At 42.8% G+C, this 26,118-nt stretch overlaps 1 protein-coding gene across 1 annotated transcript in view; it reads right to left on the bottom strand.

The window, feature by feature from the left end:
* Positions 1 to 26,118, bottom strand: part of LOC116371807 (dedicator of cytokinesis protein 1-like) — a gene marked incomplete at its 5' end in the record, with an annotated part of 201,797 nt that overhangs the window by 152,965 nt on the left and 22,714 nt on the right. The window contains 1 exon segment of the mRNA XM_031820823.1: positions 1,990 to 2,068. Coding sequence (XP_031676683.1) covers positions 1,990 to 2,068 — 79 coding nt within the window.

Below are 26,118 nucleotides of genomic sequence, written 5' to 3'. Positions count from 1 at the left end.
CCACAATATCCCAACAATACCCCACAATACCACAACAATACCACAACAATACCACCCCATACCCCACAATACCCCACAATACCCCAACAATACCCCACAATGCCCCACAATGCCCCAACAATACCCCAACAATACCCCACAATGCCCCACAATACCCTACAATACCCCAACAATACCCCACAATGCCCCAACAATGCCCCACAATACCCCACAATGCCCCAACAATGCCCCACAATACCCCACAATACCCCACAATGCCCCAACAATACCCCACAATACCCCAACAATACCCCACAATGCCCCACAATACCCCAACAATACCCCACAATGCCCCACAATACCCCAACAATACCCCACAATGCCCCACAATACCCCAACAATACCCCACAATGCCCCAACAATAACCCACAATACCCCAACAATACCCCACAATACCCCAACAATACCCCACAATGCCCCAACAATACCCCACAATGCCCCAACAATACCCCACAATGCCCCAACAATACCCCACAATGCCCAAACAATACCCCACAATACCCAACAATGCCCCACAATACCCCACAATGCCCCACAATGCCCCACAATGCCCCACAATGACAAGTGAAAACACATTTTTAAATTCAGCAAAAACAATAAAGAACTGTCCCATTTTCAGGACCCTGTCTTTCAAAGATAATACGTAAAAACACAAATAACTTCACAGATCTTCATTGTAAAGGGTTTAAACACTGTTTCCCTTGCTTGTTCAATGAACCATAAACAATTAATGAACATGCACCTGTGGAATGGTCGTTAAGACACTAACAGCTTACAGACGGTAGGCAATTAAGGTCACAGTTATGAAAACTTAGGACACTAAAGAGGCCTTTCTATTGACTCCGAAAAACACAAAAAGAAAGATGCCTAGGGTCACTGCTCATCTGTGTGAACGTGCCTTAGGCATGTTGCAAGGAGGCATGAGGACTGCAGATGAGGCCAGGGCAATAAATTGCAAAAGACAGCGCTACAGGGAGACAGGACGGACAGCTGATCGTCCACACAGTGGCAGACCACGTGTAACAACACCTGCTCAGGATCGGTACATCCGAACATCACACCTGCGGGACAGGTACAGGATGGCAACAACAACTGCCCGAGTTACACCAGGAACGCACAATCCCTCCATCAGTGCTCAGACTGTCCGCAATAGGCTGAGAGAGGATGGACTGAGGGCTTGTAGGCCTGTTGTAAGGCAGGTCCTCACCAGATGTCACCGGCAACAACGTCACCTATGGGCACAAACCCACCGTTGCTGGACCAGACAGGACTGGCAAAAAAGTGCTCTTCACTGACGAGTTGCGGTTTTGTCTCACCAGAGTTGATGGTCGGATTTGCGTTTATCGTTGAAGGAATGAGCGTTATTGCCAGCAGGAACAGGAGGAGAATAGTTGGGTCAGGTTAAGGTTGTTTTACTCTGGTTATCTAGATCTCTGGCTCCCTCTTGAGGCATTTGTCTTATTTAATCAAGCCGTAAGCTTAAAGCATCAGACAAGCTCAATACATATAGCTGATTTTATTAAAACACATTGAAAAATACACGTTTAAAACATTCTAGCAATCGATCGGTCGAAAGAACAGACGACTTTCGGTCTACCAATATTTTTTGGGTTCGGGATCAACCCTAAAATAAGCATACATTATACAGTTCATTAACATCATCCAACCAGTGTTTTTGATGCAGGAGATTGCTGTGCAAAGTGTCAGCAATAAATACTTTTGAAGGCAATCAAGTCACCGTTCTGAACCGTCTTTAATGACTTCACTATTCAACCAGTCTCGTTAAGCTCTCCTAATGCAGTGCAAGACTAGCGAAACAACACTCTACATAAACATAGATTTGACATTAGATTGACATAATTAAACCAGTCTTCAGGTCTGGCAGATTGACTAATGGAGTAACAGTATTTGTGTTTAACAAACTGAGGCTTTATAGAGTGGTGAGCTTACCTGAAGCTCAAAGTTGGTCTGATCCAGGAACTTCTTGTTTAACACGGCTGCATACTGATTAATGGCCCTCAGGAACACTCTGAAAGAAATCAGAGAGACATCTGGTTTAGATCCAAACTGATTAATGGTCCTCAGGAACACTCTGAAAGAAATCAGAGAGACATCTGGTTTAGATCCAAACTGATTAATGGTCCTCAGGAACACTCTGAAAGAAATCAGAGAGACATCTGGTTTAGATCCAAACTGATTAATAGTCCTCAGGAACACTCTGAAAGAAATCAGAGAGACATCTGGTTTAGATCCAAACTGATTAATGGTCCTCAGGAACAATCAGACAGCAGGAGAACATTACCAGGAACACTCAGACATCAGGAGAACATTACCAGGAACACTCAGACAGCAGGAGAACATTACCAGGAACAGACAGCAGGAGAACATTACCAGGAACAGACAGCAGGAGAACATTACCAGGAATGAGATCCTCACTGAACTTCTGGAGAGAGTTTGCTGCACTGAAAGTAAAGGGGCTGAATAATTTTGCACGCCCAATTTTTCAGTTTTTGATTTGATATGTGTTCAGCCTATAGGCTACTACCTGCTACAGTATGATAGGCTACTACCTGCTACAGTATGATATGTGTTCAGCCTATAGGTTACTACCTGCTACAGTATGATATGTGTTCAGCCTATAGGCTACTACCTGCTACAGTATGATAGGCTACTACCTACTACAGTATGATAGGCTACTACCTGCTACAGTATGATAGGCTACTACCTACTACAGTATGATAGGCTACTACCTACTACAGTAGGATATGTGTTCAGCCTATAGGCTACTACCTTCTACAGTATGATAGGCTACTACCTGCTACAGCATGATAGGCTACTAGCTGCTACAGTATGATAGGCTACTACCTGCTACAGTATGATAGGCTACTACCTGCTACAGTATGATGGGCTACTAGCTGCTACAGTATGATATGCTACTACCTGCTACAGTATGATAGGCTACTACCTGCTACAGTATGATAGGATACTACCTGCTATAGTATGATATGCTACTACCTGCTACAGTATGTTAGGCTACTACCTGCTACAGTATGATAGGCTACTACCTGCTACAGTATGATAGGCTACTACCTGCTACAGTATGATAGGCTACTACCTGCTACAGTATGATAGGCTACTACCTGCTACAGTATGATATGTGTTCAGCCTATAGGCTACTACCTGCTACAGTATGATAGGCTACTAGCTGCTACAGTATGATAGGCTACTACCTGCTACAGTATGATATGTGTTCAGCCTATAGGCTACTACCTGCTACAGTATGATATGCTACTACCTGCTACAGTATGATATGTGTTCAGCCTATAGGCTACTACCTGCTACAGTATGATAGGCTACTACCTACTACAGTATGATAGGCTACTACCTGCTACAGTATGATAGGCTACTACCTACTACAGTATGATAGGCTACTACCTACTACAGTAGGATATGTGTTCAGCCTATAGGCTACTACCTGCTACAGTATGATAGGCTACTACCTGCTACAGCATGATAGGCTACTAGCTGCTACAGTATGATAGGCTACTACCTGCTACAGTATGATAGGCTACTACCTGCTACAGTATGATAGGCTACTAGCTGCTACAGTATGATAGGCTACTACCTGCTACAGTATGATAGGCTACTACCTGCTACAGTATGATAGGATACTACCTGCTACAGTATGATAGGCTACTACCTGCTACAGTATGATAGGCTACTACCTGCTACAGTATGATAGGATACTACCTGCTACAGTATGATAGGCTACTACCTGCTACAGTATGATAGGCTACTACCTGCTACAGTATGATAGGCTACTACCTGCTACAGTATGATAGGCTACTACCTGCTACAGTATGGTTTGGGTGTGTTTGATCTCCCACCAAACTCCATTTTGTAGAATGTTGTCTGTTTTAACAGGTTCAATGGAAAGGATTAGCGTGTTGGATGTGAAGGGATTCATATTTCAATTTGACCCTGTGAATTACAAAATCACCAGCACACAAAAGACTGAGAGAGTCCAAATGTCACAGATGAATTAAGTGATGTCAGGTGATATCCCTTTAATCTCAGGTAATGGGTTGTTTTTCTGTTTTTCTCCTTCAGCGTGAAACACAAATCTCTAGCGGCATGACCTGTTGATCCGCTGTGAGACAGACAGATAATGGGAATGAACTGTCATCAGGGCTCGCAGGAGACCCGGCTCACAGAGGTCAAGCCAGTGGGGGGGGGGGGGGGGGTAGATAACCACAGAGAATACTGTGTGTGTGTTGTCAGAGAACGCCAGTCTGGATCAAACTGTGAGGAAGTGATTGAGAGAGAGAGACTGTGTTCACTCACATGCTGGGATACAAAAGCACATCCAGGAAGTAGACTAGAGAACACAGAATAAACACATTTTCACATCTCTTTGATGATGCCTCGGGTTTGACCTTCAATGTGAATTTGCGCTAGCTCAGCTCAGCCTATTAACAAAACAAAAATCAGCGTTGCCCACTGATCAGCCAAACGCTCATTGATTATAACAGAGACATCTGAACAGTGCCAATGGCCGCCGGCAGTGTCACTCGTTTTCTTTTTTTGTGTGTACAAATTTGGACCCGCCCAACCCAACTAAAAGATGATCCTACACTGGTTCTCCCTTTAAACCTTTTGAGCTTTATGCCGTGATGGTTTTTGTGGTAGACGGTGGCAGATTGTGGTAAATTGCATCATTCAGGTAACAATGGCTGACACTTAAATCACTACGTCATAGAATTCTGCGGCACACCATGAAATAACTGTACCGCAGTACGCCACAACTTTTCAAGGAAGAATACATGTAGTAACAGTAGCCAAGGAGAATCTAATCAGAAATAAAAGCTGAAAAAAGGTTGGATAATAACTTTGAGGCTCGTCTTAGATTCACCACCACGATTCTGTACAATCAGTCTTACTCTACATCCAGCAGTGAGTCTTACTCTACATCCAGCAGTGAGTCTTACTCTACATCCAGCAGTGAGTCTTACTCTACATCCAGCAGTGAGTCTTACTCTACATCCAGCGGTGAGTCTTACTCTACATCCAGCGGTGAGTCTTACTCTACATCCAGCAGTGAGTCTTACTCTACATCCAGCAGTGAGTCTTACTCTACATCCAGCAGTGAGTCTTACTCTACATCCAGCAGTGAGTCTTACTCTACATCAAGCAGTGAGTCTTACTCTACATCCAGCAGTGAGTCTTACTCTACATCCAGCAGTGAGTCTTACTCTACATCCAGCAGTGAGTCTTACTCTACATCCAGCAGTGAGTCTTACTCTACATCCAGCAGTGAGTCTTACTCTACATCCAGCAGTGAGTCTTACTCTACATCCAGCAGTCAGTCTTACTCTACATCCAGCAGTGAGTCTTACTCTACATCCAGCAGTGAGTCTTACTCTACATCCAGCAGTGAGTCTTACTCTACATCCAGCAGTCAGTCTTACTCTACATCCAGCAGTGAGTCTTACTCTACATCCAGCGGTGAGTCTTACTCTACATCCAGCAGCGAGTCTTACTCTACATCCAGCAGTGAGTCTTACTCTACATCCAGCAGTGAGTCTTACTCTACATCCAGCAGTGAGTCTTACTCTACATCCAGCAGTGAGTCTTACTCTACATCCAGCGGTGAGTCTTACTCTACATCCAGCAGTGAGTCTTACTCTACATCCAGCAGTGATGTTCTCAGTAACGTTTGCCATAGTCGGACAATCTTTCATAATTCAACGAGGGAGTGATCCAAGATCCTAGTGTTCACATTCACATGCGGCTGAGGGTGTCCTCAAATGTACAGTGTAATCTAGACCTCAGTTCAACCCTGCCTGGGAGAAGCTAGGTTAGCTCAGTCTCCATCTCCCAGCCCCTCAGGGTGAGAGACCCGGGGATCTAACCTGGGAGAAGCTATGTTAGCTCAGTTTCCATCTCCCAGCCCGTCAGGGTGAGAACCCCAGGGATCTAACCTGGGAGAAGCTAGGTTAGCGATAGTATACACACACACACACACCTCACTCACTCACAAGTGATAATGCCTGAGAAGCTGGTGTTTGGAGGATATACAGAGCATTCAGAAAGTATTCAGACCCCTTGACCTTTTCCACATTCCGTAACTTTACAGCCTTATTCTAAAATGGATTAAATAAAACATGTTACTCCTCAATCTACACAGAATACTCCATAATGACAAGGCAAACAGTTTATATTCAGCTAACCTGAATGTTATCCAGGGCTAACCTGAATGTTATCCAGGGCTAACCTGAATGTTATCCAGGGCTAACCTGAATGTTATCCAGGGCTAACCTGAATGTTATCCAGGGCTAACCTGAATGTTATCCAGGGCTAACCTGAATGTTATCCAGGGCTGACCTGAATGTTATCCAGGGCTAACCTGAATGTTATCCAGGGCTAACCTGAATGTTATCCAGGGCTAACCTGAATGTTATCCAGGGCTGACCTGAATGTTATCCAGGGCTAACCTGAATGTTATCCAGGCCTAACCTGAATGTTATCCAGGGCTGACCTGAATGTTATCCAGGCCTAACCTGAATGTTATCCAGGGCTAACCTGAATGTTATCCAGGGCTAACCTGAATGTTATTCAGGGCTGGCCTGAATGTTATCCAGGCCTAACCTGAATGTTATCCAGGGCTAACCTGAATGTTATCCAGGGCTAACCTGAATGTTATCCAGGGCTGACCTGAATGTTATCCAGGGCTGACCTGAATGTTATCCAGGGCTAACCTGAATGTTATCCAGGGCTGGCCTGAATGTTATCCAGGGCTAACCTGAATGTTATCCAGGGCTAACCTGAATGTTATCCAGGGCTAACCTGAATGTTATCCAGGGCTAACCTGAATGTTATCCAGGTCTGACCCTGAATGTTATCCAGGCCTAACCTGAATGTTATCCAGGGCTAACCTGAATGTTATCCAGGGCTAACCTGAATGTTATTCAGGGCTGGCCTGAATGTTATCCAGGCCTAACCTGAATGTTATCCAGGGCTAACCTGAATGTTATCCAGGGCTAACCTGAATGTTATCCAGGGCTAACCTGAATGTTATCCAGGGCTAACCTGAATGTTATCCAGGGCTGACCTGAATGTTATCCAGGGCTGACCTGAATGTTATCCAGGGCTAACCTGAATGTTATCCAGGGCTAACCTGAATGTTATCCAGGGCTGGCCTGAATGTTATCCAGGGCTAACCTGAATGTTATCCAGGGCTAACCTGAATGTTATCCAGGGCTAACCTGAATGTTATCCAGGGCTAACCTGAATGTTATCCAGGGCTAACCTGAATGTTATCCAGGGCTAACCTGAATGTTATCCAGGGCTAACTTTAATGTTATTCAGGGCTGGCCTGAATGTTATCCAGGCCTAACCTGAATGTTATCCAGGGCTAACCTGAATGTTATCCAGGGCTAACCTGAATGTTATCCAGGGCTAACCTGAATGTTATCCAGGGCTAACCTGAATGTTATCCAGGGCTAACCTGAATGTTATCCAGGGCTAACCTGAATGTTATCCAGGGCTAACCTGAACATTATCCAGGGCTAACCTGAATGTTATCCAGGGCTAACCTGAATGTTATCCAGGGCTAACCTGAAACGTACTACAGGGCTAACCTGAGCGTACTACATATCAGGTGTCCACTTAGTCATTAAGCACAAAGGTGAAGTTTTTCAGAGCCCCTCCAGAAACCCTTCAGATGTTCATGTCTCTATCTTTAACCTCGGTGGATGAACCCCCCCCATGTTTCTATCTTTACCCTCGGTGGTGGAGACTCCTGAACCCCCCCCCCCCCCCCCCCATGTCTCCATCTTTACCCTCGGTGGTGGAGACCCTGGACCCCCCCCAAGTCTCTATCTTTACTCTCAGTGGTGGTGGTGGTGGTGGAGACCCCCCCTCCCCCCCTCTAGCACTCATCCAGCAGCCCGTGAGCACATTACTAAAGCCCAGCTAAAGGGTCTCCCTCTCTCCTCTTCCCGACTCCACACCTCACTCAATTTTCTGCAGCTGTGAACATGCCAATATAGATGATGTGCTCGGCGCCGGCCGGGGTAAATAGTAAAGTATGTTTTCATCCATTGCACCTGTCCACTGAGAAATATTACTGCTTTATATTGGATGTCTACCTGGATGGATGCCCACAGCAGTCCCCTGGACCGGACAGGTCAACTAAACTGTGCAGTTTACACTTAGTGAGCATGTCCAAATCAAATCACACTTTATTCTATTGATATGTTGACTGCACTGTTGAGAGGAGCGCTCCCACGTATTCATGCCATTGTAGCCGGGTATAAAACGGGTATAAACATGCTGACTTGTGAGCTCTCCTCTCAACAGTGCAGGGAAAACATCAACGTCATAGTAATGGAAACAATAAGGCAAAAATGGTTTTTTTTAGTTTTTAAAAGAGCTGTAAATGTTGTGATGTCATCATGACCCTGATGTTCATGTTGTGATGTCATCATGACCCTGATGTTCATGTTGTGATGTCATCATGACCCTGATGTTAATGTTGTGATGTCATCATGACCCTGATGTTAATGTTGTGATGTCATCATGACCCTGATGTTAATGTTGTGATGTCATCATGACCCTGATGTTAATGATCAGCTGATAGTGATGTCATCATGAACCTCATGTTAATGATCAGTTGATAGTGATGTCATCATGAACCACATGTTAATGATGAGCTGATAGTGATGTCATCATGACCCTGATGTTAATGATCAGCTGATAGTGATGTCATCATGACCCTGATGTTAATGATCAGCTGATAGTGATGTCATCATGACCCTGATGTTAATGATCAGCTGATAGTGATGTCATCATGAACCTGATGTTAATGATGAGCTGATAGTGATGTCATCATGACCCTGATGTTAATGATCGGCTGATAGTGATGTCATCATGAACCTGATGTTAATGTTGTGATGGTTGTTGCTCAATATTCAATAAGAGAGAGACAGTCTCTCTGCAGTAGGTCTATAATAATGACTGAACACAACACTAGACTACAGAGAGAGACAGTCTCTGCAGTAGGTCTATAATAATGACTGAATACAACACTGTAGAGTACAGAGAGAGACAGTCTCTCTGCAGTAGGTCTATAATAATGACTGAATACAACAATAGACTACAGAGAGAGACAATCTCTCTGCAGTAGGTCTATAATAATGACTGAATACAACACTAGACTACAGAGAGAGACGGTCTCTCTGCAGTAGGTCTATAATAATGACTGAATACAACAATAGACTACAGAGAGAGACAGTCTCTCTGCAGTAGGTCTATAATAATGACTGAATACAACACTAGACTACAGAGAGAGACAGTCTCTCTGCAGTAGGTCTATAATAATGACTGAATACAACACTAGACTACAGAGAGAGACAGTCTCTCTGCAGTAGGTCTATAATAATGACTGAATACAACACTGTAGACTACAGAGAGAGACAGTCTCTCTGCAGTAGGTCTATAATAATGACTGAATACAACACTAGACTACAGAGAGAGACAGTCTCTCTGCAGTAGGTCTATAATAATGACTGAATACAACACTGTAGACTACAGAGAGAGACAGTCTCTCTGCAGTAGGTCTATAAGTGTGATAATGTAAAGATAATGGAGTCATATGGAGTCCAGCCATGTATCAGATGATGTACAGAGAGACAGTCTCTCTGCAGTAGGTCTATAAGTGTGATAATGTAAAGATAATGGAGTCATATGGAGTCCAGACATGTATCAGATGATGTACAGAGAGACAGTCTCTCTGCAGTAGGTCTATAATAATGACTGAATACAACACTGTAGACTACAGAGAGAGACAGTCTCTCTGCAGTAGGTCTATAAGTGTGATAATGTAAAGATAATGGAGTCATATGGAGTCCAGCCATGTATCAGATGATGTACAGAGAGACAGTCTCTCTGCAGTAGGTCTATAAGTGTGATAATGTAAAGATAATGGAGTCATATGGAGTCCAGACATGTATCAGATGATGTACAGAGAGACAGTCTCTCTGCAGTAGGTCTATAATAATGACTGAATACAACACTGTAGACTACAGAGAGAGACAGTCTCTCTGCAGTAGGTCTATAAGTGTGATAATGTAAAGATAATGGAGTCATATGGAGAAATGTAATAAAGCCCTGTAACCATTGTTTATCCAGAAAAGTCCCCTCAATCACAGTAACCGTCTCCTTATGCAGTAATTTATCCTATCATTTCCAGGAGAAGACCTGCTTATATTGTCTTGGAATGACTAACGAGAATACAATACAAGAGCGCACGCACGCGCACACACACACACACACACACACACACACACACACACACACACACACACACACACACACACACACACACACAAACAAGCTCTGCTGGCTCCCTACACCTGTCAAGGTGAAGCAACTCTGCTGGCTTCCTTCCTATACCTGTCAAGGTGAAGCAACTCTGCTGGCTTCCTACACCTGTCAAGGTGAAGCAACTCTGCTGGCTTCCTATACCTGTCAAGGTGAAGCAACTCTGCTGGCTTCCTATACCTGTCAAGGTGAAGCAACTCTGCTGGCTTCCTACACCTGTCAAGGTGAAGCAGCTCTGACGCTCTGCTGGCTTCCTACACCTGTCAAGGTGAAGCAGCTCTGACGCTCTGCTGGTTTCCTACACCTGTCAAGGTGAAGCAGCTCTGACGCTCTGCTGGCTTCCTACACCTGTCAAGGTGAAGCAGCTCTGACGCTCTGCTGGCTTCCTACACCTGTCAAGGTGAAGCAGCTCTGACGCTCTGCTGGCTTCCTACACCTGTGCTGGCCTTGCTAGCTCCATTATGATATATAATGCCCTCTGTAATTATTGGGAAAGGGATTTTTTTTAAATGATATTGGTTCTATACTCCAAAAGTTAGACGCACAAATATCGTACCCTCCAAAAATGCTAACATCCCCTGTTATTGTAATGGAGAGAGGTTAGCATGTTTTAGGGCTATGATATAAAATGCTAACATCCCCTGTTATTGTAATGGTGAGAGGTTAGCATGTCTTGGGGGTATGATATATAATGCTAACCTCCCCTGTTATTGTAATGGCGAGAGGTTAGCATGTCTTGGGGGTATGACAAAAAATGCTAACCTCCTGTGTTATTGTAATGGTGAGAGGTTAGCATGTCTTGGGGGTATGACAAAAAATGCTAACCTCCTGTGTTATTGTAATGGTGAGAGGTTAGCATGTCTTGGGGGTATGACAAAAAATGCTAACCTCCTGTGTTATTGTAATGGTGAGAGGTTAGCATGTCTTGGGGGTATGCTATAACATGCTAACCTCCCCTGTTATTGTAATGGTGAGAGGTTAGCATGTTTTAGGGGTATGACATTTGTGCATCTGTAACTTTCTCTCTCATCATCATTCACGATTCAATCAGGATTATCCGTAACCACGGTAGCATCCACACTCATGTAGAAGTGTTTAAAAACATGTTCTATTCCGATTTACAATAAAACTGAGTACAAAATGACACAATACATTTTTTACCATTAATATCTAATAGGCACTAAATAATCTGAAACACACCCAAAGCAAACAGCAAATGCAACCAACATATTTGTACAGTCAAAAGCTTGATATAGTCATTGCGTGCTATAAATATGGGACCAAATACTTAGCTTTTTACTCCTTAAATAATTACAGAAGTGATTTTTTTCCCACAATACTTTGGGGGAGACGACGCACAGAAAGTGCTGTAATTTAAAACGCTTCACCAGGTATGGATGAAAACACCATCAAACTGTCTCTCTCTGTAGTCTACAGTGTTGTATACAGTCATTATTATAGACCTACTGCAGAGAGACTGTCTCTCTCTGTAGTCTACAGTGTTGTATTCAGTCATTATTATAGACCTAATGCAGAGAGACTGTCTGGATGAAAACACCATCAAATTAAAGCTGACAGTCTGACACTCATAATCATGGTTGGATATACAAATCCAAACTGTTTGGAGTATAGAGACAGACATAAGAAGAGAACATGCTGTCTCAATAATTACAGAGGAACACTGTAACTAAGATAATCAAACAGCAGAGAGAGTCCACTGCAACAAAACACGACTACACAAGTTAATGACTGGTAGATTTAACAGAGCTCTCTAAACATAACAGAGAGACCACTGCTTTACAACACTGGAGCAACAAAACACGACTACACAAGTTAATGACTGGTAGATTTAGGGCTCTCTAAACATAACAACAGGAAAGTAGTGTTTGTCAACTTCAGAGGCCGTTTTCTCCATCAACATGTCTTAGATGTTCAGGAAACAGAAGGCAGTCTAATCATAATATATGTTGACTTCCTGTAGTCATTCTATGTTGACTTCCTGTAGTCATTCTATGTTGACTTCCTGTAGTCATTCTGTTGACTTCCTGTAGTCATTCTATGTTGACTTCCTGTAGTCATTCTGTTGACTTCCTGTAGTCATTCTATGTTGACTTCCTGTAGTCATTCTATGTTGACTTCCTGTAGTCATTCTATGTTGACTTCCTGTAGTCATTCTGTTGACTTCCTGTAGTCCTTCTGTTGACTTCCTGTAGTCATTCTATGTTGACTTCCTGTAGTCATTCTATGTTGACTTCCTGTAGTCATTCTATGTTGACTTCCTGTAGTCATTCTATGTTGACTTCCTGTAGTCATTATATGTTGACTTCCTGTAGTCATTCTATGTTGACTTCCTGTAGTCATTATATGTTGACTTCCTGTAGTCATTATACATCACACTATATGGACAGCTCCCTGTCATCACTATCTGTTGATAAGCAAACACTTGATAAGGTTACGGTTAGGGTTAGGGTAAAGGTTAAGTTTAGGGTTAGAATAAGGGTTAGGGTAAATGTTAAGTTTAGGGTTAGAATAAGGGTTAGGGTAAAGGTTAAGTTTAGGGTTAGAATAAGGGTTAAGTTTAGGGTACGGATAAGGGTTAAGGTTAGGATCACGGATTAAGGTTAGGGTTAGGATAAGGGTTACGTTTAGGGTTAAGATAAGGGTTATGGTAAGGGTTAAGATAAGGGTTAAGATAAGGGTTAGGATAAGGGTTACGTTTAGGGTTAGGATAAGGGTTACGTTTAGGGTTATGGTAAGGGTTAAGATAAGGGTTATGATAAGGGTTAAGTTTAGGGTTAAGATAAGGGTTATGATAAGGGTTATGGTAAGGGTTAAGATAATGGTTAGGATAAGGGTTACGTTTAGGGTTAGGATAAGGGTTACGTTTAGGGTTATGGTAAGGGTTAAGATAAGGGTTATGATAAGGGTTAAGTTTAGGGTTAAGATAAGGGTTATGATAAGGGTTATGGTAAGGGTTAAGATAAGGGTTATGGTAAGGGTTAAGATAAGGGTTAAGATAAGGGTTACGTTTAGGGTTAATTTAAATGTTTTAATTTGACCTTTATTTAACCAGGCAAGTCAGTTAAGAACAAATTCTAATTTTCAATGACGGCCTACTGGGGAACAGTGGGTTAACTGCCTGTTCAGGGGCAGAACGACAGATTTGTACCTTGTCAGCTCGGGGGTTTGAACTCGCAACCTTCCGGTTACTAGTCCAACGTAGCCTAGTGGTTAGAGCGTTGGACTAGTAACCGGAAGGTTGCGAGTCAGGCGGGGTTAGATAAGGGTTATGGTAAGGGTTAAGTTTAGGGTTAGAATAAGGGTTAGGGTAAGGGTTAGGGTTAAGTTTAGGGTTAAGGTAAGGGTTAGGGTAAAGGTTAAGTTAGGGTTAGAATAACGAATTAAGGTTGGGGTTAGGATAAGGGTTGGGGTTAAGTTTAGGGTTAAGATAAGGGTTATGGTTAAGATAAGGGTTAATATAAGGGTTAAGTTTAGGGTTAAGATAAGGGTTAAGTTTAGGGTTCGGATATGGGATAAGGTTAGTGTTAGGATAAGGGTTGGGGTTAAGTTTAGGGTTAATATAAGGGTTAGGGTTAAGTTTAGGGTTAAGATAAGGGTTAGGGTAATTTAAATATAAAGTTGGCTTCTGCAAGCAGTGAAAAACCTAATTATCCACGATGCATTTTTATCTTCAACTTTTAACCGAAGTACAGAAAATACCTCCACTTCCTATGAATGTGTGTTGATGAGGTACATTGATACACTAATAGACATCGCTGTGATAAATATGATCCATCAAATTGAGACAGTATTCACCTCATTACTACAGATTGATGGGGAAACGAGTACACATTACCCTGAGATACGGGATACTGCAGAGAACCCAGAGAGGATGTTACCTTGCATAGGACACCTCTTCTACAAACTGTCTACGGTTCAACAGCCCTCAACTTCAGCACAAAGTTGTTATTGGGTGATCCGCACACACACACACACACACACACACACAAACACACCGAAACACACACAAACACACACAAACAAACACACACAAACTAGCATGAATGCTAATGCCATGGAGTTATCAGTGCATCGTATTTCTTGCTAATTGGGTTCAGAGAGCGTTCTCTGATAACAATCTGGATTATGCTAGCTGCTAGCACGGATAGATGCCTGCCGTACTGCTCTGAGGCTCACAGATAAGCCAAGGTCACAATCCTTCATTACCAATTTAGAGTCGTGTTTATTTTACACAGCTTCTGATATGGATGGGTAATTGATTTAGTTCTCATCAACTTGTTTGTTGCAGAACTCCTTTTCCACGTCTCGGCAACTCCCTTCGCTTTTTGGATACTACTACAACTGTTTACCTAGTCCAGTAAATCATTAACTACTACTACAACTGTTTACCTAGTCCAGTAAATCATTAAAGACTACTACCACTGTTTACCAAGTCCAGTAAATCATTAAAGACTACTACCACTGTTTACCTAGTCTAGTAAATCATTAAAGACTACTACCACTGTTTACCAAGTCCAGTAAATCATTAACTACTACTACAACGGTTTACCTAGTCTAGTAAATCATTAAATACTACTACCACTATTTACCAAGTCCAGTAAATCATTACATCATTAAATACTACTACCACTGTTTACCAAGTCCAGTAAATCATTAAATACTACTACCACTATTTACCAAGTCCAGTAAATCATTACATCATTAAATACTACTACCACTGTTTACCAAGTCTAGTAAATCATTAAAGACTACTACCACTGTTTACCAAGTCCAGTAAATCATTAAATACTACTACAACGGTTTACCTAGTCTAGTAAATCATTAAATACTACTACCACTATTTACCAAGTCCAGTAAATCATTACATCATTAAAGACTACTACCACTGTTTACCAAGTCCAGTAAATCATTAACTACTACTACAACGGTTTACCTAGTCTAGTAAATCATTAAATACTACTACCACTATTTACCAAGTCCAGTAAATCATTACATCATTAAATACTACTACAACTGTTTACCTAGTCTAGTAAATCATTAAAGACTACTACACATAATGAGAAAACAACTCACTCTGACCATGTTACTCCCCCTAGTAGAGCTGGTTAGGCTGTTTGCACATTATCCAGAGCGTTGGTGACTGTAACTGTGCTGCTGGAAACAATTTAATTATGCTTTTTTGCAAACGTTTATTGACACCAGCCATATTCAAACGGGTGTTGCGCATTCGTAAACTTGTCAGTTATTCTGCGCTCTGGCACAGAGATAGCCAGAGCAAATTTACCAGCTACATCTATCGACAGTTGTCAAAGTGACATCATGAAAATTCTATTGAAATGGTTACTTGCATAGTGTAGTCTTTTAATTAGATATGTAGCTAGCTAGCTAGGTAAACAATTAACCATCATCCCAACTCATAACTTCACTACCGTGCATGAATCTGCAGGTAGCTAACCAACCAGGTTTAATGTTAGCTAGCTAGCTAACATTAGGCTAATAACTAGCTAACATGAAGCTAATAACTAGCAATGCAAATGGCTCTGAGATACGAACAATATTACTACACAGATCATACACGTAATGTTAGCTAGCTAGCTAACATTAGGCTAATAACTAGCAATGCAAATGGCTCTGAGATACGAACAATATTACTACACAGATCATACACGTAATGTTAGCTAGCTAGCTAGCAGTACGCTTTAACTTGACATGAAAATGACTTTGACAACATTAAAAAGGCGAAAGCTGTACGAAGGGCTATATAAATACATTTGATTTGATTAGAAAGGTGTAATATGTGAAAATGTAGCTAGCTCGACTATTTCCCGTGTATACATGGATAGACACTTCTCCCTCTGTCACAGATGCCACGGTAACCCTTAGTTTATAAGATGTAATCCGGAGACAGGTGTTTTATACAACAGCCTCCATCTGCATTTTTTTAGCTATCATACTCTAATTCCACTGATTTTCAAAACTCGGTCCTCCAGAAAGTGGAGAGCAACACTGATGCAGTTCTACTAACGTGATATCTTTCAAAAAGCTGCGTTAGAAAGGACTACCTACACATACTGACCAGCTCATGTTATAGACAGAAACGTGCTACATGGCAGACCAATCCTAACTCATCTCTCAGGCATGTCCGGCCCACCCATTATCTCAGCCAATCATGGCTAGCGGGGAAGGTCCCTGTCTTTTTCTGTGACTAAACAAGCATGGCTGTTAATGTAACAATTGTATTGTATTTACAGATGGCATACAAGTTTGTTATTAAGGCAAATGACAGTTCACATGACCCAGAATGCATTTCTGCCAAAAAACACATTTAGATGTTTTTTTAAATGTTTACATTCAAATAACTCTCCTGTGAGGTAGTGACTTTTTCCACATATTTTACATTGTGATTTCAGATTGGAACAGCAGAAGTAGACCAAGATATCAGACACTACGTTTTTATTTAAGTTGTTGGGAAGGTGGTCAAAACATCAGTTGCTTTTCAAAGTTGAGATAAAATGTAGTTGATGTTACATTGTTTCCCAAAAACTAGAATGTTGGAAGTCATGGGTGTTTTTACACAATGGGAGCATTAGAATGTTGATGTTGGAAGTCATGGGAGTTTTTAAACAATGGGAGCATTAGAATGTTAATATTGGAAGTCATGTGCGATTTTAAACAATGGGATCATTAGAATGTTACTGTTGGAAGTCATAGGAGTTTTAAACAATGGGAGCATTAGAATGTTAATATTGGAAGTCATGTGCGATTTTAAACAATGGGATCATTAGAATGTTAATGTTGGAAGTCATGGGAGTTTTTAAACAATGGGATCATTAGAATGTTAATGTTGGAAGTCATGGGAGTTTTTAAACAATGGGATCATTAGAATGTTAATGTTGGAAGTCATGGGAGTTTTTAAACAATGGGATCATTAGAATGTTAATGTTGGAAGTCATGGGAGTTTTTAAACAATGGGAGCATTAGAATGTTAATGTTGGAAGTCATGGGAGTTTTTAAACAATGGGAACATTAAAAGTCGATGAGATGTTTATAGGACAAAGAGTTTAAAAGTAAAAAAATATATATTATTTCAAAAAGTTGTATAATAGCAGACTATTCCAGAACGGTAAGCACATTTTAAAGTTTGAATGTCGTTTCTAGATTAAAATGGTGTAAGAGGAGGAGCGTTGCAAGGGAACAAGTCAGAAATAAATTGTACATTATTTAAATTGGGAGGTGTGCTTTCACAAATCCAACTAATGAATCCCATATCATCACAGAAGACTGAGAAGATTGATAATGGCTTCTGAGGTTGACAAACTGTTAATCTTAACAGTTATTAATTGGCTGATCAAAGTGAGGAAGGGTTTCTGCAATATGTTCTGATTACCATGAAAACCCCATGTCACTTATCACAATAGGGGAGGGAAAGAGAAACATGCAAATGAGCGATGCCACATGCAGTGCTCGGGAAGAAAGTGATTCCTGTGATCATCTAGCCCCCTGAGGTCTTCTATGCATGGTGTCTCCCAAGGTCATCAACTTTATCAGTCATCAACAGGCCTCATACACCAGATGTCTACAGCATGCAGACGCCTACGTGGAATCACAACACGACCCTGCATTGGTGTCTGTAATACTATATCACAATGCCCAGGTCTCTGTCCAGCTACCTCCCCTCCTTAGGTCTCTCCTATCTCTACCCAAAGCTCCCTGCTAATCATGTTACCATAGAATTAACACTCAACCTTCAGCATGTACACACACACACACATTGCCTTCGGGGGAAAAATTCAGACCCATTGACTTTTTCCACATTTTGATATGCTTGCCTTGTTCTAAAATAATCCTCAGCAATCTACACTCAATACTCCATAATGACAAAGCAAAAACCAAGTTTAGAATTACTTTCTTATTTATTAAAAATTAAAAACAGAAATACCTTATTTACATAAGTATTCAGACCCTTTGCTATGAGACTCTAAATTGAGTTCAGGTGCGTCCTGTTTCCATTGATCATCCTTGAGATGATTCAACAACTTGATTGGAGTCCACCTGTGGTAAATTCATTTGATTGGACATGATCTGGAAAGGCACACACATGTCTATATAAAGGTCCCACAGTTGACAGTACATATCAGAGCAAAAACCAAGCCATGAGGTCGAAGGAATTGTCCGTAGAGCTCCGAGACAGGATTGTTCTTAAATGGAAGAAGTTTGGAACAACCAAGTCTCTTCCTAGAGCTGGCCACCCAGCCAAACTGAGCAGTCGGGGAGAAGGGCCTTGGTTTAGAAGGTGACCAAGAACCTGATGGTCACTCTGAGAGAGCACCAGAGTTCATCTATGGAGATGGAGAACCTTCCAGAAGGACAACCATCACTGCAGCACCTTTATGGTAGAGTGGCCAGATGGAAACAACGCCTCATCACCTTTATGGTAGAGTGGCCAGATAGAAACCACTCCTCAGCACCTTTATGGTAGAGTGGCCAGATGGAAACAACGCCTCAGCACCTTTATGGTAGAGTGGCCAGATGGAAACCACTCCTCAGCACCTTTATGGTAGAGTGGCCAGATGGAAACCATTCCTCAGTAAAAGGCATAAGACTCTCAGACCATGAGAAACAGGATTCTCTGGTCTGATTAAAGGAAGATTGAACTCTTTGGCCTGAATGCCAAGCGTCACGTTTGGACAAAACCAGGAAACATCCCTATAGTAGCAGGAACTGGGAGACTAGTCAGGATCGAAGCAAAGATGAACGGAGCAAAGAACAGAGAGATCTTTAATGAAAACATCGTGTGTATACATGCTCTAAAAACAACAGACTTTACACCCTGTATTTACCAGTCAAATAACAAACCAACTCATTCCAGGGGTTTTCCTTTTTTGACAGTTTTCTACATTGTAGAATAAGGAGTGGGTTACGGGACAAGTCTCTGAATGTCCTTGAGTGGCCCTGCCAGAGCCCGGACTTGGACCCCGAATGAACATCTCTGGAGAGACGTGAAAATAGCTGTGCAGCGACACTCCCTATCCAAACTGACAGAGCTTGAGAAGATCTGCAGAGAAGAATTAGGAGAAACTCCTCAAATACAGGTGTGCCAAGTTTGCAGCGTCCTACCCAAGAAGACTCAAGGCTGTAATCGCTACCAAAGGTGCTTCAACAAAGTACTGAGGATCTGAATATTTATGTAAATGTAATATTTATGTTAAAAAAAACACACAAAAAACCCATCAGAAACTGAAAACATTTCTAAGGCTGTAACATAATAACATGTGGAAAAAGTCAAGAGGTCTGAATACTTTCCAAAGCCAATGTGTAGCAGGAAAAGGTATGAGAACCCTTTGGAAATACCTGGATTTATGTATATATTGGTCCTAAAATTTGATCTGATCTTCATCTAACTCACAACAATAGACATAGTCTGCTTAAACTAATAACACACAAATTATTGTATTTCTCTTGTCTATATTGAATACATCATTTAAACATTCACAGTGTAGGTTGTAAAAAGTATGTGAACCCCCCGAGGCTAATGACTTCTCCAAAAGCTAATTGGAGTCAGGAGTCAGCTAACCTGGAGTCCAATCAGTGAGACGAGATTGGAGATGTTGGTTAGAGCTGCCTTGCCCTTTAAAAAACACTCACAAAATGTTAGTTTGCTGTTCCCAAGAAGCATTGCCTGATGTGACCCAGGCCTCGAACAGAAGAGACCTCAGAAAACCTAAGATGAAGAATTGTCAACTTGCATAAAGCTGGAAAGGGTTGAAAAGTATCTCTAAAAGCCTTGACGTTCATCAGTCCACGCTAAGACAAATTGTTGCCGTCCTGCAAACACGACTGAAAGAGCACAGCGCAGAATGTTCAATGAGGTTAAGAAGAATCCTAGAGTGTCAGCTAAAGACCTACAGAAATCTCTGGAACATGCTAACATCTCTGCTGACGAGTCTACGATACGTAAAACACTAGACAAGAATGGTGTTCATGGGAGGACACCACAGAAGAAGCCACTACTGTCCAAATAAAACATCTGAAGTTTTCAAAGGTGCACCTGGATGTTCCACAGCGCTACTGGCAAAATATTCTGTGGACAGATGAAACTACAGTTGAGTTGTTTGGAAGGAACACAACACTGTGTGTGGAGAAAAAAGGCACGGCACACCAACATCAAAACCTCACCCCAACTGTACAGTCTGGTGGAGGGAGCATCATGGTTTGGGGCTGCTTTGCTGCCTCAGGGCCTGGACAGCTTGCTATCATGGACGGAAAAATGAATTCAAGTTTATCAAGGCCATTTGCAGGAGAATGTTAGGCTGTCTGTCCACCAAATGAAGCTCAATAGAAGTTAGGTGATGCAACAAGACAACGACCAAAACACAGAAGTAAATCAACAACAGAATGGCTTCAACAGAAGAAAATACGCCTTCTGGAGTGGCCCAGTCAGAGTCCTGACCTCAACCCGTACTGTGACATGACCTCAAGAGAACAGATCACACCAGACATCCCAAGAATATTGCTGAACTCAGTTTGGTAAAGAGGAATGGTCCAAAATTCCTCCTGACCGTTGTGCCGGTCTGATACGCAACTAGAGAAAACGTTTGGTTATTGCTGCCAAAGGACGGTCAACCAGTTACTAAATCCAAGGGTTCACATACTTTTCCCACCCTGCACTGTGACTGTTTACACGGTGTGTTCAATAAAGACATGAAAACGTATCGTTTTGTGTTATTAGTTTAAGCAGAGTGTGTTTGTCTGTTGTTGTGACCTAGATGAAGAACATATCAACGTAGAAATCCAGGTATTTCCAAAGGGTTCACATACTTTTTATTGCCACTGTACACTGAAGAGAGATAGGGAGAGCGAGAGGGAGATGTGAGAAAGAAGAAGAGAGAGAGAGGGAGAGAGAGAGTGAGAAAGAAGAGGGGGAGAGGGAGAGAGAGAGAGAGAGAGGGAGAGAGAGAGGAGAGAGAGAGGGAGAGAGAGAGATAGGAGAGATAGGTAGAGAGAGAGGGAGAGAGAGAGAGAGGAGAGATAGGTAGAGAGGGAGGGAGAGAGAGAGGTAGAGAGAGAGGGAGAGAGAGAGAGAGGAGAGATAGGTAGAGAGAGAGGTAGAGAGAGAGAGGGAGGGAGGAGAGATAGGGAGAGAGAGAGGAGAGATAGGTAGAGAGAGAGGTAGAGAGAGGTAGAGAGAGAGGTAGAGAGAGAGAGGGAGGGAGGAGAGATAGGTAGAGAGAGAGGGGGGGGGGGGTAGAGTGAGAGAGAGAGAGAGGGGGGAGTAGAGGGAGAGAGAGTAGAGTGAGAGAGAGAGGGAGAGAGAGTAGAGAGAGAGAGAGGGGGGAGTAGAGTGAGAGAGAGAGAGGGAGAGAGAGTAGAGTGAGAGAGAGAGAGGGAGAGAGAGTAGAGAGAGAGGGAGGGGGGAGTAGAGTGAGAGAGAGAGAGGTAGAGAGAGATAAGAGAGATAGAGAGGAGAGATAGGTAGAGAGAGAGGTAGAGAGAGAGAGGTAGAGATAGAGGTAGAGAGAGAGAGAGGAGAGAGGAAGAGAGAGGGGTAGAAGAGAGGAGAGAGGCTAATGAGGACTGTCACAGTGTTTGTTAAGGAGCAACATAGCAGATCTGGGTTCAAACAGTATTTGAAATCCATTGAAAACTTGTAGCGGTCGCTTTAGCTGGTTAGCTAGTTGCTACTATTAAATCGGTTCCATTGCCCAGCGAGAGTTTTCTACCTGCTTTTGAATCTATTTGACCCAGGACTGGAATGAGCTACAGTCCCAGTCAAACGTTTGGACACAAGAGTTTTTCGTTAGTTTGACTATTTTCTACATTGTAGAATAATAGTGAAGACATCAACACCATGAAATAACACATATGGAATCATGTTTGATGTCTTCTCCATTGTTCGTAGAATATAGTAAAACATTAAGAAAATCCCATTGAGAAGGTGTGTCCAAACTGTTGACTGGTACTCTATGTAGAGGGGCTGTGAAAAGGTCAGGTGTCTCTGAACTCACATGTCTGAAGTAGTGTCCAAACTGTTGACTGGTACTCTATGTAGAGGGGCTGTGAAAAGGTCAGGTGTCTCTGAACTCACATGTCTGAAGTAGTGTCCAAACTGTTGACTGGTACTCTATGTAGAGGGGCTGTGAAAAGGTCAGGTGACTCTGAACTCACGTCTGAAGCTCCAGCTGAGAGGAGGGGGGGGGGGGGATGTGTTGTTGGCTTTTCACACAAAATGAATCTCCCGCCACATTGAAAAGGAGATGTCAGATAAGAGACAGGGGACACCTTTTCTTCTCTTTCCCCAGCAGCACCTCCAGTGTGTGTGTGTGTGTGTGTGATTGTGTGTGTGTGATTGTGTGTGTGTGAGTGTGTGTGTGTGTGTGATTGTGTGATTGTGTGTGTGATTGTGTGTGTGTGTGATTGTGTGTGTGTGTGTGTGTGATTGTGTGTGTGTGTGTGTGTGTGTGTGTGTGTGTGTGTGTGTGTGTGTGTGTGTGTGTGTGTGATTGTGTGTGTGACTGTGTGTGTGACTGTGTGTGTGAGTGTGTGATTGTGTGTGTGTGTGTGTGTGTGATTGTGTGTGAGTGTGTGTGTGTGTGATTGTGTGTGTGTGTGTGTGATTGTGTGTGTTTGATGGTGTGTGTGATTGTGTGTGTCCGTGCAGGTGGGTAAGTCTATGCAGGTCTCTGCTTCGTTGGCAGTCCTTTCACAGTCTCACACCTCCAGCCTCAGACAGAGTGAGTCCTCTCATTCTCCTCCTCCTATCAGTGAGTCATCTCCTCCTCCTATCAGTGTGTTCTCTCCTCCTCCTATCAGTGAGTCCTCTCCTCCTCCTATCACTGAGTCCTCTCCTTCTCCTCCTATCACTGAGTCCCTCCTCCTCCTCCTATCACTGAGTCCCACTCCTCCTCCTATCAGTGAGTCCTCTCCTCCTCCACCTCCTCCTTCTATCACTGAGTCCTCCTCCTCCTATCAGTGAGTCCTCTCCTCCTCCACCTCCTCCTTCTATCACTGAGTCCTCTCCTCCTCCTCCTATCAGTGAGTCCTCTCCTCCTCCTCCTATCAGTGAGTCCTCTCCTCCTCCTCCTATCAGTGAGTCCTCTCCTCCTCCTCCTACCAGTGAGTCCTCTCCTCCTCCTCCTATCAGAGAGAGATATCTAGTCTGTGTCTCAAATGGCCCTATGTTCCCTACCCAGTGCCCTACTACTGACCAGAGGGTCTATAAAGTAGAGTACTATAGGAACACAACCCTGTTCCCTACCCAGTGCCCTACTACTGACCAGAGGGTCTATAAAGTAGAGGGAATAAGGTGGCATTAGGAACACAACCCTGGCCAGTCTAGCTGCTGCCGTATTAGTCACCAACGCAGCGGAACAGACAGCCGCCAACTAGCTTTACTTACACAGGTAAAGAGAGTGAGAGAGTGTGTGTGTGTGTGTGTGGTGGGATTGACAGCGAGGGCCAGAGTTAAAGAGACTCGTCTCCAGCTGACTGTACTCTCTCATCTCTTCATCTGACCGGCACCTCTCTTTCAGAACATCTCCTCCTCCGGCACCACTCTCACCAGTAATTAACAGTCCCAACAGAAAAAAGGCATTCATTATAGCCCACCATTGACCTCCTTCTGGAGAGGAGGTCATTTAATATCAGCTCACTCCATCTCACATTGGACAGGATTGTCATGTTCCCAGTTACAGTGTGGAAGGCTCAGTGATGAGGGGTGGAGAGATTGGTGGGAACGGATATTAGGAAGCTTGGCGGTTTGAAAGGTTTCTTTTACAGGATTGTGTCTAGAGTGGTATATATATATATATATTATATATTTGAAGGAAGGTGTGAAAGCTGTGACTGAATTCACGAACAGAGGAAGGATTAAGATTACAGGTAGAATCAACTAAGGATTCAGCAGAATGAGCACTTTACCATATACCATCTAACTTCTACTCTACACACCACACCATCTATCATCTACTAAACACACCATACCATCTAACATCTACTAAACACACCATACCATCTATTAAACACACCATACCATCTATCATCTACTAAACACACCATACCATCTATCATCTACTAAACACACCATACCATCTAACATCTACTAAACACACCATACCATCTAACATCTACTAAACACACCATACCATCTAACATCTACTAAACACACCATACCATCTATTAAACACACCATACCATCTATTAAACACACCATACCATCTACTAAACACACCATACCATCTAACATCTATTAAACACACCATACCATCTATTAAACACACCATACCATCTAACATCTACTAAACACACCATACCATCTATTAAACACACCATACCATCTATTAAACACACCATATCATATATTAAACACACCATACCATCTATTAAACACACCATACCATCTATTAAACACACCATACCATCTATTAAACACACCATACCATCTATTAAACACACCACACCATCTATTAAACACACCATACCATCTATTAAACACACCATACCATCTATTAAACACACCATTCCATCTATTAAACACACCATATCATCTATTAAACACACCAAACCATCTATTAAACACACCATACCATCTAACATCTACTAAACACACCATACCATCTATTAAACACACCATACCATCTATTAAACACACCATACCATCTATTAAACACACCATACCATCTATTAAACACACCATACCATCTATTAAACACACCATACCATCTATTAAACACACCATACCATCTATTAAACACACCACGCCATCTATTAAACACACCATACCATCTATTAAACACACCATACCATATATTAAACACACCACACCATCTATTACAGCACACCTCGCTCTTTGTCTGGTCTTCAACTATCTAGGAGCTAGACAGATGTTCTCCTAGCCAGACCAGGAGGAAGGAGACAGCAGACAGACAGATGTTCTCCTAGCCAGGCCAGGAGGAAGGAGACAGCAGACAGACAGATGTTATCCTAGCCAGACCAGGAGGAAGAAGACAGCAGACAGACAGATGTTCTCCTAGCCAGACCAGGAGGAAGGAGACAGCAGACAGACAGATGTTATCCTAGCCAGACCAGGAGGAAGGAGACAGACAGATGTTCTCCTAGCCAGGCCAGGAGGAAGAAGACAGCAGACAGACAGATGTTCTCCTAGCCAGGCCAGGAGGAAGAAGACAGCAGACAGACAGATGTTATCCTAGCCAGACCAGGAGGAAGGAGACAGACAGATGTTCTCCTAGCCAGGCCAGGAGGAAGAAGACAGCAGACAGACAGATGTTCTCCTAGCCAGACCAGGATGAAGGAGACAGACAGATGTTCTCCTAGCCAGGCCAGGAGGAAGAAGACAGCAGACAGACAGATGTTCTCCTAGCCAGGCCAGGAGGAAGAAGACAGCAGACAGACAGATGTTCTCCTAGCCAGACCAGGAGGAAGGAGACAGCAGACAGACAGATGTTCTCCTAGCCAGGCCAGGAGGAAGAAGACAGCAGACAGACAGATGTTCTCCTAGCCAGACCAGGAGGAAGGAGCCAGACAGATGTTATCCTAGCCAGGCCAGGAGGAAGAAGACAGCAGACAGACAGATGTTCTCCTAGCCAGACCAGGAGGAAGGAGACAGCAGACAGACAGATGTTCTCCTAGCCAGGCCAGGAGAACAGCAGACAGACAGAT

This window comes from Oncorhynchus kisutch, unplaced genomic scaffold, assembly GCF_002021735.2.
Source record: "Oncorhynchus kisutch isolate 150728-3 unplaced genomic scaffold, Okis_V2 scaffold3693, whole genome shotgun sequence".
NCBI classification, from domain to species: Eukaryota; Metazoa; Chordata; class Actinopteri; order Salmoniformes; family Salmonidae; genus Oncorhynchus; species Oncorhynchus kisutch.
Note: the sequence above shows the minus strand (reverse complement) of the source record. Positions and strands in the feature narration are given on the sequence as shown.